Below are 13131 nucleotides of genomic sequence, written 5' to 3'. Positions count from 1 at the left end.
ATGTTGTAGCATGGCAACAGCCAATTCAAAAGAGCAAGTCACAGACTAAGCTGGTACAAAAATGAAGTGCAAATTCATGTTGTGTTAAAAATAACAATTAGTCATGACGATTGTGGTACGAAATAATTATGTGCACGTAAAATCCGCACAAAACACTGGACAGCGTGTAAAACTTTCCACGCTCAGTTGATGCCCTGGCACTGGTTCTGGGTGACGTCAAAGTGATTGCCAGGCCCTTTTATCATTTCCACGTCGCAAGATTCATCCTGGTAGATTACAAAAATAGCATTTGTTAGAGGTGGTTGTTCGCATGAAGACCTTTTAAGGAAGAGTTCTAAGCGGCCCAAAGTTCGGACCCGAAACCCGGCCCCAACCAGAATCGATTTCAAGAAGCCAGGTTAGGCCCGAAAGTTTGATTGACAGGCTTATAATACAAAAGAAGACATACACAATGGACAACGGCCTACTACGTTTTAGGACTGTTGGGCATCAGGATAGGTCTTCTATGGTTGAAAATTACGGGCACATAATGTAGGCTATAGTCACGCCCGAATCAATCCCGTTGGTTGAATAAACCAAAGCGCGGACCCGGCCCAAACCGGACCCGAAAAAGCTCGCCCAACTTACAACTCTTTTCAGTGGTAAAATTTTGCTCTGTATGTTCTTTACAATGTTACGTAACAGTGCGATCAAGACTTGGTAGCTGTTTTTTTGTGAATCAAATTGCCAGCAACCAAATCAGTTCAAACTCACAGTGCCATCCTGATTAGCGTCCAAGGTGAGTTTGTACTTGGTGCCTTCGTCAGAAACAACCTTGGTGCAAGACAACAATTTTCCGAACGTGAAATGACTTTGTTGTAATTCCGGCATATCCATCATTCCTGGCATGTTCATCGCCGCGTTTTCGTTGTCGATGTTCTCGTTGATAATCTCCTTCGCTTTGGCAAAGATTGCCTACAAATAGAAAACTTTGGTGAATTGACTTATGTGCACTTTTGTCAAGTTTAAATCACGACTATTTAATGTTTCTATTACAGAAGAAATCTACTTCGAGAACTTGAGAAAATTATTTTTTAATTTTAGCCTATGTTGGGGTAATATGTACGATTGACATTATGGAGACAGGAAAACAGTATCATTCCGGGTATATCTATGTGGTATTAACTTTGTCTTAAATCATAGCAAGAAAAATACATGTTGGCAGTTCTATAGTATTTGGAATAAGTTACACTACATCTTACATCTTGCTCTTCGGCGCACGGTGTTTCTCCAGATCTTTTCCAAAAGCCTCCGTTTCTCTGTTCCTGACAACTGTAGCCCCGAATGTCAGGCCCAAGCCCCTCAAGAACTGCAACTTCAGCTGAACAACCGACCGGGTGACCGTCGTTTCTGCGAGCGCGCATTTGCATGTTCACTATTGTTCTGTGACTAGCGATTGCGGAGTTGTACTCTTTCTAAAATTCAACAACAAATTGTTTAAAAACAATCATTTAAATTAATCGAACGCCCCCTCAACGTTTTCAAAACCGCATGGGTGTACAAAAACATTATGAAGTGAGAGAATTATCTAGCGCTTCAGTATCAAGCAGAAGTAGCCTACCAGCTCTTGAAAAATTAAAATTGTAATAATATTACAGAATATTGTAACTACATTGTTAAAAAACAAGATATTATTGACACATTTGTTATGTAGCACAAAAACAAAATGTCAACCTAAAGTTGTTTCCAATTTATTTTCTTCAATATAGGCTAGCCTATCCGGGTTATTTGCAAGGTCGTGAAAGAATAGGTACACACTATCAAAGATTTCCTGCCTACCTTTGTTTTGAAAGACTGAAGGGATTCATAATTAAGATCGGTTTTCATTCGCCTTGAAACTTCTTGCATTGTTTGTCTTGCAAGGTCTTGCATGTCACTATCATCAACATTGGCCTGCGTTTGACACAACGCCACCAACACAAACACCACAACTAACTTCATTTTTGTCAATTCGTAAATCTTAATCTGAAAGCAATACAGAAAGATGAGCTTAACGATTCGCTTCTAAAACTCACAACACATATCCTGAAAACACACAACGTTTTTTTATAACTGTAACTTTTTGGCGACTGTCGATTTTGTCTCTTGCCTATTATGACTTGAAGATGTGTAGAACCAACCTTGAGTGCTGCCCCTATCTTGTTGGACAAACCTTGTTTCGTGAGGAAGTTAATATTTGCTTTCTGGGCGAGACTCGTTCTGTCGTGGCCTATTAGGTTTTCTGTTTGAGTATGTTGTAAAAGTCTACGTGACAGTTGGCTTGTATCTAATTTACCTCCTAGTACAGTTTATCACGATTACGTTCACGAATCATAATCCACTGAAATAAATGTTGATTTGGCAAAAATATTTGTATTCAGAAAAAAGAATAATTAATATCAAGCAAAACTATTTTTCCACAGAGATCATAATTTAACGCTTGACATAATTTCACCAGAGCGTGCAATGCACACACGCAATGCACGTGATTGTGCACTGCAACGTGTGTGTGCGTGCATCGTGACCGCGCATACGTGCTGCTGTCACCACTGAATGCTGGGACAGAAAGCTAGTACCACTACGTTTTGTTTTATATTGGTAAACAAAACATGTGTGTTTGCTTTTATTTCGGTTGCTGATTGCATAAAAGTTTAACTGTTTTATACAACATATTATAGACGAATAGTTTTTTGTGTTAAGAGTAAATAATTGTCCATGATACGTATTACGGTATTACAGTAACTAATAATTACACTATAAAAGTGGCATTTATTTTTGTCAAACACTTGTTTTTTAAAGTTATTAAGAGTTCTGTTGTAAATGTGGCTATTGCTTCTGGTTGGAAGATATGCTGAAACCCTATTACAGGAAGACTTATAATCATAATAATTTGTACATATTTTAGAACATTTTGTTTAAAAAGTTGAATTTGTAAATAAAAACTAAAACACACTTTGTACAAGAAGAGTAATTGTAATTGGTGTTGGTTTCTCAGTTTGTTCTACACCCATGCCTTGAAAATGGAAGAGCTTGTACAAGATCTGACATCAGCATTGGAAGAATCAGAGCAAGTTAAAGTGGAAGTGGAAGAGGAAAGTCCAATTGAAGAGGACCTGTTGAGAAAAAGGAGAATTCGAAAGCGTCGTCCTCCACCTTGTCCATCACCAAACAAACTGAAAGAACTTAGCAGCACGAATTCTGGTTCGCTTACCCCAGTAAACAGCAGTAACGGATACAGAAAAATTGCCACTCAAAGTGGTTCTGACACTGAAAATGGATTTGTGCTTCCAGCCATAATCCGTAAGCACAGACGACGGAAAATCAAACACATGGAAATTGACTTGTTGCACAAAGAGAATAAACCAAGCAAGCAAATTGAAAAGAAGTGCAAAAAGATGGAAATCGAATGTGTTCAACTTGAGAGCACTTTGCAAAAAAACAAACTAAAATGTGACGAAGAAAGCGGAATTAGTGCAAGTGATGATTCAAATGATGACATTGATGGACAGGTTGTTTAAAACTGTTCTGTTTTATTGTTGTGTACTAATCTTCTAGAAGTTTTGTCAGTTTGAAGCAAGTATTTTCAGTTGAAATAATCTACGGTGGCTGAAAGTAAACTTATCAAAAAGTTGTTTTTAGTTTGACAGAATTTTTACTTGCTTTAAATTGTAAACCATAATTTGCATGTTGATAGGATGGAGATGATGAAATGACTGATTTCTACAATGAACCAGGTGGATCAGTTTGTGGCATTCCTTGCATTATACCATGGTGGGAAGATGAAGCTGTGGATGACATTAAACTGAAAAGCATAATCAGTGGAGCCCTGCCATGTTTAACTGAATCCAGTCAAAAAGGTGTTTGATGTAAATTTATTAACACAATCAATATTTCAAATATCTCTACCATTGTAACAAAAAAAATTGGTAGTTTTTGCCGAAAAACAATTCTCCATGTTTGGAATACCTATAAATAACAATTTTACACTAGTTTCACTATTGCAGGATTTCATGCCAGGGTAAATAGATTACCTGGAATGGCTGCCCGCTCTATAAGAAGGGGACGCAGAAGACATAAACTGAAGGTAAATAACACTGCAAGTACAGTTATCAAAACCAATTTAGTTAAGAACAATTAAAATTTGTTAAACATTTGTTGTTTAGTCATTTATAAAATAAACTTTTGTCTCATAGTTTACACGAAAACCCTCAAAAATCAAAAATTCTTTAACTTATTGGAACCTAGAAAAACGTTTAACAATTAACAAAGTTATGACAAACCCTCCACCAATAAGTATTTGTGTATTTAGAGCTTGTCTGCCAGATCAGCAATTGTGGTTAAGTGTGGTAGACCTTTTTTCTTACATGCTTACAAAGCTGTTCTTGCTCAGTGTCTGCATTCAAGCATGTAGCATTGCAGCTGGCAGCACGACTTGTAATGTTGTTTGTAATATATTTTTATATTGTGCAGAAAACTGGTGAAAAAATGCCCTGCAGTGCAGAAATGCCAAGACATGGGTTAGTAGATATTTTTCAGTATGTGGATAAATTTTGTTAGCATGTCTATTTAAAGCTGATAATGTTTAGAATGAAAAACTATAAAAGAAGGAAAACTGAAAATCTGCTGGAAGGTAAGAAATGTTGTCTACTGATGTTTGATTGCCAGTTTTGCTTTGGTGTTTAGTTTTCTATGCAATTTAATGATAAAACTCTGTACTTAATTTGACACATAAATCAAATTATATTTTATAAATTTGTTTTGAATTGCTATTTATGGGTCCCATTCCCTGAAGGGACACATGTTGATTTTTTTTAAACTTACACAGATGGTAGATATAGTTATGTAGATGTACATCCCATTTTGTTTGTCTTGATAACGCCAGAATTTACCCAACTAGCCCTCTAAAATGGGTGAGTTTTTAAGCATTGTCGGAATTGGCTGAAATTTGGATAGCTTGTAGAATATGCCATTTGTATGTGTAGATTGTTGTGTTCAACCCTGTAGCCCCAACATTTAATATGGGACCCATGATGGGTTTAATATCAGGAATATATTGACGGTTATAGTGTATGTGCATTGGCAATATGTGCTAAGCCACCCTTCTAGTTTCTACATAACAAATGTTTTCTGCATAAGTACAAATGCGTAACCATCAAGAAACTGTTTTGTCTCATTTTTGGTGATGATTCATGTTTTCAAAATTCAGTTACGTTGTATTTTAGACATTGCTGCTGAAATTGGAACATCCACAAGCCTGCCAATACCAGAGACAAATGCTGGTCACCAAATGTTAAGAAGCATGGGCTGGAAGCCTGGTGAAGGACTTGGCATAAATGGACAGGGAATGCACAATCCAATAATTGCCACAAAACGAAACAAAAGAAGTGGATTTGGCACCTAGCTAACATTTTACCTGCAACCCATTTTTGTTTGATTTTACAGATTTATATATTTTTTTATTCTCTCAGTCCTCTTATCGTTTCTTGTACGTGATGCATTCTGATAAACTGGTTTTAAACTTGGCATTGTTGCCATGTTTTAGGTGTAGCCATTTTCACTGTTATTTATGTTTTTGTTCAGTCAACTGCCACTCATTTTTGCGAAAAGCAAGCTGCTTTTTTCAGTGATGTACTATGTCACACAAACAGTGCAAAGATGATCACCAACCTGAAATTTGGTAACATGGTATGCTTGACAATGAATTTCAAATTGATTATTTTCCCAACTCTTTGGAAAAATGAAAGAGATACTATGCATTTAAGGCTTTAGGCCAATGTTTAAGTTCTTGTTTGTAAAAAATATCTGTGGTCAATAAATCAAGCTTTTTGCTTTGTTTCTTACAACATGGACCTCATACTGATCATGTTAACTCTTGTTTAAACAATAAACTTGTTTGAAAATATGAATTTGTGTGATTGTGCTTTAATAATATCTGTTTTTATCCAAACTCTAGAATTAAATGTTATATTCATTTTAGCAAAATATATGCAAACATGTTGCTAATTTGCAGTTACCAATGAAGATAAAACTGTACTATGTTTTACAGGATGCAGTTTTTATGGTTTTACGCAAATGCATTAAATTAATGTGACTGTTTTCCTAGTTGTATGTACATGTAGTTTTTATGTTCATTTTCAAAAAATGCTAAAACAAGCAGGCTACGTGGCACTGTTTGCTGTTCTTTTGTTTTTAATTTTTAAACGGCAGAGATCAATTGCCAGGGAAACATTCGATGATGAATATGACTTCATTGTTGGTAAGTAAAGTTCTGGATGGACGAAATAACTTAATTAGACTGCTTAATTGCCTATATGTGATGTATAATTGCCTATAGCACTAGTTTAGTCTATCAGCAAATTAAAATGAAAAAAGTTTGTCAATAAATTAAAGTTGACAAACTTTTCTCCTCGTATTCTGCAGTTTACCTTGCGGAAAAGATGCAGGCAAGAAAGTGCATGTAGTTCTGACACATTGATGCACAATACTTTCTAGACTTCTGTCAGAATTTCTATGTGTGAAAAAGGGTAAAACTTATTTTAATGCACATCATTGATTTTTTATCTGTAGTTGGAGGAGGAACTACTGGTGCTGCTGTAGCAGGTCGTCTGAGTGAGACAAGCGCAAAGTAGGACATGTTGTATTTTAGATCTCAGGTTTTGGAATATTGTTTAAAGTAAACTTTCTCTATTACTTTAAAGGGTGTTGGTCCTAGAGGCTGGGGATGAAGACTATTTTGATCCCTTGACAAGTGTGCCAGTTCTCGGGTTGTTTAGTCCAGGGACATCCAGGGATTGGCAGTACATGATTGAACCACAAAAAAATCTTTGCAAAAACATGTTGGATAATGTATGTTGTAACATATTCTAGATCAAAACAAACAAATAGTCATTAATACAATATTGTACCCACCTAAACAATAGTTTTAATGTCAACTATTTATTGCTGATTATAAGCTATCACCAACAAACAGGGTTCTTAACTGCAGCACTTTTTATTCGGCCCTTTTGTGCTCAAAAATTCTCTCACTTTGTTCTATACACCATAAAAATTATTATATGTTTCTAGAAAATAAGGTGGCCAAGGGGCAAGATCCTTGGTGGAAGCAGCTCAATAAATTACATGCTGTTTGTGCGTGCATGTAAAGATGACTTGGCATCTTGGGTTGATGCAGGAGCAGATGGATGGTCTTATGAGGATGTGCTCCCATATTACAAAAAGTCTGAAAACTGCATAATTCCGGAGTTACGTGACAGTCCATATCATGGAAAAAATGGAAGAGTTACTGTGCAACGAACCAACAAAATCCCACTGTCAAGGATTTTTATGGAAGCTGGTGAAGAACTGGGTAATTTATTTCCATTCTCTTTGTACAGAAAAATGCCTTGTGATTACAAAAAGCTAATTACAACTGTTGGGCCAGTAATGTTTTTTTCTGGATGCAACAAAGCTATAGTCAACCTAATTACCATCATAGTACTGCAACTACTTGTTTTTTTTTGTATAATGTAACATCACTGGTGGTTGTCAGTTCGTATTCTTTTTACAGGTTTCCCAATTAATGATGATTATAATGGTGAATCTATGGATGGATTTGCATATTTTCACCAAGCTATTAAAGATGGGTACAGACAAAACTCTGCTACAGCCTACTTGCGACCAGTAGCTTACTCAAGGTTTTATCAGCTTTAGTTTTCCAATCTGCTTAACACTGGATTATTTTAATGAATTTTTAATCTTTCATAATATTTATTTGCAGACAGGATCATCTACATATTGTTGTACGTGCTCGTGTCACTAAAGTTTTGTTTGATGACAAAAAGAATGCAGTTGGAGTTGAAATAGAAAGAGATGGCAAGAAATACACAATCAAAGCTAAAAAAGAAATCATTCTTTCAGCTGGGGCAATAGAAAATCCACATATTTTGATGCTTTCTGGCATCGGACCTAAGAAACATCTTCAAAACAACAAGGTAATGCTGAAAAACTGTTACTTATTTTCGACTTCTGAAGCAGATTTCAGTTGATATGGGCAAGAAGCCTCATGACTCTAAAAATCAAAATGATTGCTGACAACTAAACGCATCTGTTTAATTGCATGAGGGAATTTTGTGGTAATTTATTCACAACATTTTTTGTGGTAATTACATGGCAGCAAAAGTTTGGAATTTACAATTGCTAGCAATTTAAATAGATTCAAATTCATGTTTATGTTGGTTTACTTTGCAAAAATATGTTTTTAGATTGAGGTTATTTCTGATCTTCCTGGTGTTGGATCTAATTTGGAAGACCATGTCATGGTGCCTTCATTTTTTCATGCTCCAAATGTTTCTCATCAACTGCTTTCAACAAAAACAGTAGTTGTTTTGAATTATGCAGACAGTCTTTTGAAAAAAAAAATTTACCAACAAAAAACATTTACAGATGATGTCTTCAGCATTGGAATATCTTCTTCACGGAACAGGATTAATTGCAGGAAGCATAACTGATTCGTTTGCAACAATTCGATTTAACAACAGGTAAAGCATTTATTTCTAATCTTCCTGTGGTGTTTTATAACATGCTGCATATGTTTTTCAGTCGTTTACCCCAAGGGCAATTGTTTTTCGGGGGCCTGGAAATGGATGTTGAAACTTTTAAGACAATGTACATGACAGCAGGAAACCTACAACCAGAGGTGAGATTTATTCAGGCATCCAAAGTATCAATATGAAACTGATAACTGATAACAGTTTACAAGCCCTGTTTTACATATTGAAAATGTGTTTTATGGTTGTGTTGTGGTATACAAGGATACTTACATAAAACACATGCCTTCTTAATAATTTTTTTCGCTTACATTTTTAAGCATTGTATTTATTAGATGTATAGCGGTGCAGCTAAAGAGGCAGAGGAGGAAAGAGATGGAATTGTCTATTCTTTCTACGTTGTCAGTGTGTTGTCACATGCCAAAAGTCATGGGACTATTCGCCTTAACATGACTGACCCATCCAACAAACCAATCATTGACCCAAACTACTTTAAGCACCCAGATGACATAAAAAACATGGTTGAAAGTATGGTGGTTTATTTGTTTTTGTTGCATTAAATGCTTGCACCTTCTTAACTAGTTGATACAGTATTACATATTTTTTTTATAAAATTCATAAACCAGTACCATGATAGAAATCACCCTTTTTAGTCAAAACAGCATATTAAGCTGCTTAATGTATAATTCAAGCATGTCTTTAAGAACTATATTCATAAAATTTGTACAATATATCCCATACTTTTAAAGCACAAAGCGTTTGTGAAAAAACAGCTTGTTAAGTCCTTTTGTGGGTAAATGTCATTTTTTTGCTGCAACAGGTATGAAGTTAGTTAAACGTCTTTCTGAAACCAAAGCTTTCAAAGATGTCAAAGCCAAACCTGTGATTTTGTATGACACATGCAATGCACTCGAAGGGTATGTTTTTAATTTTTAGGTTGAAACTTTTAATTTGTAGATACTAAACTTCAATATAAACCCAATTCTATGAAAAATGTCAATAATAATCATTTTACCTGGCTATAAATTTTATACAGAGATAAACAGTTTGAGTGCATTGCTCGCCATGAAACATTTACTGCTTTTCATCCATGTTGTACTGCCAAGATGGGAAAGGACAAGATGTCTGTTGTGGATCCCAAATTAAAGTAAATATATCTTTTTTTAACAAATGGAGGGAATAATTATTACTTTTATGTTTTTTAAATCTTTTGTTGCAAACCTTGACACATTAAAAAAGTACACAATAAATTTAAAGTGGCCTGTCATTTTCCAAAATCAGTGTGATTGGGGCACAATGATTTTTGGTATGTTGGAAAACTGTTTTTCACTGACTTTAATAATACCAAAAAAACTCCCAAAATCATTACACCTTTATAACAATGGATTTCTTTTGATGACTATTTTTGTAGGGTTTATGGAGTAAAAGGGCTTCGAATTGCCGATGCATCTGTTATGCCACATGATCTCACTGGCCCCCTGCAAGCAACATGTTATATGATCGCTGAAAGACTGGCAGATTGGATCAAATCTGATTGGAAACTTGAAAATGAAATTTAAATAATAGGAGCACAATTAGTTGATACTTAAAGTGGATCTATTATTTCCTTAACTAAAACAAACTTTGTTTAAAATGCGGTACTTCATGATTGTATTATTAAGAAAACCTGTTTTAATTAATTGTAAACTAATATCGCCTTGCTGCCTTCATTGTCTGGTGCAAACCCAAAGTTTTGTTGCATGTGTGTTTAACACCCTCCAGTGGGACATTCAATGTATGTTTCAATTCATTGTTTTTGCATGTTAGACAACATGTTTACATAATCAATGTTTTTGCAAAGCTTTTCTTTATCAGCATCTATATTTGCAATACAATTGCTATACTACCAGGTTTTGTCTTACACTGCAGACCTATTTATGGCTCCTTCCATGAAAGGGATGCATTTTGTTTTTTTCTTTTTTCTCCGTGGAAGTTTGTCCATGCACATTTTACATGAAATCTTTGGCGGATTTGGATGAAATTTTCACATATGGTAGATATAGTCATGTAGATGTGCCTTTTGGTTTGTTTGACTTGGTAGTCCCAGTAGTTACCCCACTAGCCCCCTAAAATGGGTGATTTTTTAAACGGTGTCGGAATTGGATAAAATTTTGACAGTTTGTTCATTTTGCTGTTTAAAGGTGTCGATTGTTGTGTTTCACCCTGCAGCCCCAATATTTACCCCACCAGCTCAGTAAAATGGGTGAATTTTTCAAACAGTGTCGGAATTGGATGAAATTTGGACAGTTTGTTCATTTTGCCATTTAAAGGTGTAGATTGTTGTGTTTCACGTTCAGTGACATGTTTTACCCTGTAAGTGGTACCCTTACCCCATTAACCCCTAAAATGCGGATAATTTCTAAACATTGACCGATTCGATTCGGATAAAGTTTTGACAGTTTGTTCAATATGTCATTTTTAGGTGTCAATTATTACGTTTGTCCTGCAGTCCCATCAGTCACCCCACTAGCAATGTCCAAATTTTATAAATGTGGGACAGTTTGTGAATATGCAATTTTGAGGTGTTAAATGTTAAGTTTTACCATGTACCCCCACTAACCCTCAAATTAGGTAAATTTTGCAAACAATGGCTGAATTGAATAACTGTTAGATGCATATATATCTGTTAAGAAGTAGGTTACAGTGTATGTGCTAAGCCATCCCTCTAGTTTCTGTTGAGAACATCCAGTTTGTGTCTGATTTTTGTGGTGTTTCTGCACAAAAACTTAATAATCTGTCAGAACTGGAAGGGTGGCTTAGCACATTTTGTCGTTGCACATACACTGTAACCTATTTCTAAAAACATTATTATATTTCCTATGCTTTTTTTTGTTTTGGGTCCTATATTAGCTATCGTCTTTTATAACGATAGTTGTTTCTGCAGGCAGAAACTCATGGGTCCCCACACATGCAAAGTTGAAAATAATGCATTTCAAGAGATAACCATTACAAAGTTGGGTGTTGTAAAGCAAAACAGAGAAATCGGCACTGGGCTTAAATAATAATATATTGTTTGAATGTTCTATTTAACGTTCTTTTTCAAAGAAAAGAAGGAGTAAATAGTGGCGTAATGGTGTAAAACAAAAAATAGACACCTATGAACAGCAAATTGTACAAGCTGTCCAATTTTCATTCAATTTGAACATTGTTAAAAGGGTCACCCATTTTAGGGACCAGTTGGTTAAATTGTGGTGCTACAGGGCAAACTATAACATTTGAGGACTTGAATTAGTATGTTCAATAAACTTTGCAAATTTTATTGGGACGTTTTTTTGAAAATTCACTTATTTTAGGGGGCTAGTTTAGTAAATGTTGGGGCTACAAAGTAAAACACATCAATCGAAACCTACCAATAGCATAGTCCAGTGCTCTTCAACCGGTGTGCATGGTGCACCAAAATATGCATGGGGTGCACCAGTACGAAAAGGTATACAAGGGTACATCAGAAACTTTTAAGGAACCATTAATATTTGACTCGAACTCCCACCGACAGTGTGTAAAACTTCGACAGCTCCACTCGGTTTAATTGACATGATGATATGCATAATGATTTTTCATGTCGATTTTAACCTCAGTATACCTTTTGAGTAAATAGGGTGCATGAGTTTGTCACAACAACTTAAAGGGTTCACCAAACCTAAAAATGTTGAATAGCACTGGCATAGTCCACATGCTACCCAAAATGGGGCTAGTGGGGTAACTAATAGGGGTCCACCAATGTTCAAAAATTTTGACCACTAGGTGTTTTAAGCAACAACCGTTAATGTTTCTGATGTCATAGGGATGTTAACAACCCGCTAACTGCCATGGCGGAAAAACGTCCACCAAGCAACCCATAAAGTCACTAACGAGTAACATACAACTGGTTGCCCTTGTAACACTATTGCGCCACATAAATCTTTCTTTGGGGTGTCCAGTAACAGACAAATACATTTTACACTTTGGGGGCTTGTGGGGTAAATGTTAGGGCTACAGGGTTAAACACAACTATCGACACCTATAAATGGCATACTCTACAAGCTATCCAAATTTTAGCCAATTCTGACACTGTTTAAAAACTCACCCATTTTAGGGGGCTAGCGGGGTAAATACTGGTGTTATCAGGACAAACAAAATGGGATGCACATCTACATAACTATATCTACCATCTGTGTAAATTTCACCCAAATCCATCACACATTTGATGGAAAACGAGTCGGACAAACTTTGGGAAGAAAATAACCCATTTTAGGGGGCTAGCGGGGTAAATACTGGGGTTATCAACAAAAACAAAGTGGAATGCACATCTACATAACTGTATGTACCATCTGTGTGAATTTCATCCAAATCCATCAAACATTTGATGGAAAAACGAGTTGGACAAACTGTGGGAAGAAAAAAAAAGAAAAAAACAATTTGAGTAAAATCAATATGTGTCCCCTTCAGGGCAGGGGACCCATAATTACTTGACAGGACTGACAAGGGTGATCAATACAAATTATCCAGTTACTGGTACAACACCCACATAATCACTAATGTTCCATAAAAGAGCTACAAACTTTTTGTTTGA

General features: G+C 35.7%; 3 protein-coding genes across 3 annotated transcripts; 2 read left to right on the top strand and 1 right to left on the bottom strand.

Annotated features, from left to right (window-relative positions):
• Nucleotides 1–62: 62 nt before the first annotated feature.
• On the bottom strand, nt 63–2000 carry LOC145220358 (uncharacterized). Its single transcript, XM_080087601.1, has 4 exons — nt 1819–2000; nt 1242–1454; nt 754–954; nt 63–266 (listed from the first exon to the last, which is right to left on the bottom strand). The coding sequence occupies exons 1-4, from the start codon at nt 1978–1980 to the stop codon at nt 183–185; spliced, it is 660 nt and encodes a 219-aa protein (XP_079943727.1). The 5' UTR covers nt 1981–2000; the 3' UTR covers nt 63–182.
• A 904-nt stretch (nt 2001–2904) lies between these two features.
• Nucleotides 2905–5924, top strand: LOC145220331 (G patch domain-containing protein 2-like). The gene is made up of 6 exons (XM_080087572.1): nt 2905–3527; nt 3713–3875; nt 4023–4102; nt 4489–4535; nt 4605–4648; nt 5241–5924. The coding sequence occupies exons 1-6, from the start codon at nt 3039–3041 to the stop codon at nt 5417–5419; spliced, it is 1002 nt and encodes a 333-aa protein (XP_079943698.1). The 5' UTR covers nt 2905–3038; the 3' UTR covers nt 5420–5924.
• A 60-nt stretch (nt 5925–5984) lies between these two features.
• On the top strand, nt 5985–10431 carry LOC145220246 (glucose dehydrogenase [FAD, quinone]-like). Its single transcript, XM_080087518.1, has 13 exons — nt 5985–6274; nt 6586–6643; nt 6717–6864; nt 7084–7363; nt 7565–7691; nt 7775–7988; nt 8259–8372; nt 8440–8534; nt 8596–8692; nt 8879–9071; nt 9364–9460; nt 9580–9690; nt 9955–10431. The coding sequence occupies exons 1-13, from the start codon at nt 6160–6162 to the stop codon at nt 10100–10102; spliced, it is 1797 nt and encodes a 598-aa protein (XP_079943644.1). The 5' UTR covers nt 5985–6159; the 3' UTR covers nt 10103–10431.
• The last annotated feature ends 2700 nt before the right edge of the window (nt 10432–13131 follow it).

Source organism: Phallusia mammillata, chromosome 1 (assembly GCF_965637545.1).
Source record: "Phallusia mammillata chromosome 1, kaPhaMamm4.hap1.1, whole genome shotgun sequence".
Lineage (NCBI taxonomy): Eukaryota > Metazoa > Chordata > Ascidiacea > Phlebobranchia > Ascidiidae > Phallusia > Phallusia mammillata.
Note: the sequence above shows the minus strand (reverse complement) of the source record. Positions and strands in the feature narration are given on the sequence as shown.

Bases quoted from the DNA above. Each gene is read 5' to 3' on its own strand.
- LOC145220358 (XM_080087601.1), bottom strand. From the start codon at position 1,980: ATGAAGTTAGTTGTGGTGTTTGTGTTGGTGGCGTTGTGTCAAACGCAG. The intron at 1,455-1,818 runs GTAGGCAGGAAA...GTTGAATTTTAG, and splicing joins TTCAGTCTTTCAAAACAAAG to AAAGAGTACAACTCCGCAAT. The intron at 955-1,241 runs GTAAGATGTAGT...TTCTATTTGTAG, and splicing joins CGTGCGCCGAAGAGCAAGAT to GCAATCTTTGCCAAAGCGAA.
- LOC145220331 (XM_080087572.1), top strand. From the start codon at position 3,039: ATGGAAGAGCTTGTACAAGATCTGACATCAGCATTGGAAGAATCAGAG. The intron at 3,528-3,712 runs GTTGTTTAAAAC...GCATGTTGATAG, and splicing joins ATGATGACATTGATGGACAG to GATGGAGATGATGAAATGAC. The intron at 3,876-4,022 runs GTGTTTGATGTA...TCACTATTGCAG, and splicing joins AACTGAATCCAGTCAAAAAG to GATTTCATGCCAGGGTAAAT.
- LOC145220246 (XM_080087518.1), top strand. From the start codon at position 6,160: ATGCTAAAACAAGCAGGCTACGTGGCACTGTTTGCTGTTCTTTTGTTT. The intron at 6,275-6,585 runs GTAAGTAAAGTT...TTTTATCTGTAG, and splicing joins TGAATATGACTTCATTGTTG to TTGGAGGAGGAACTACTGGT. The intron at 6,865-7,083 runs GTATGTTGTAAC...ATATGTTTCTAG, and splicing joins GCAAAAACATGTTGGATAAT to AAAATAAGGTGGCCAAGGGG.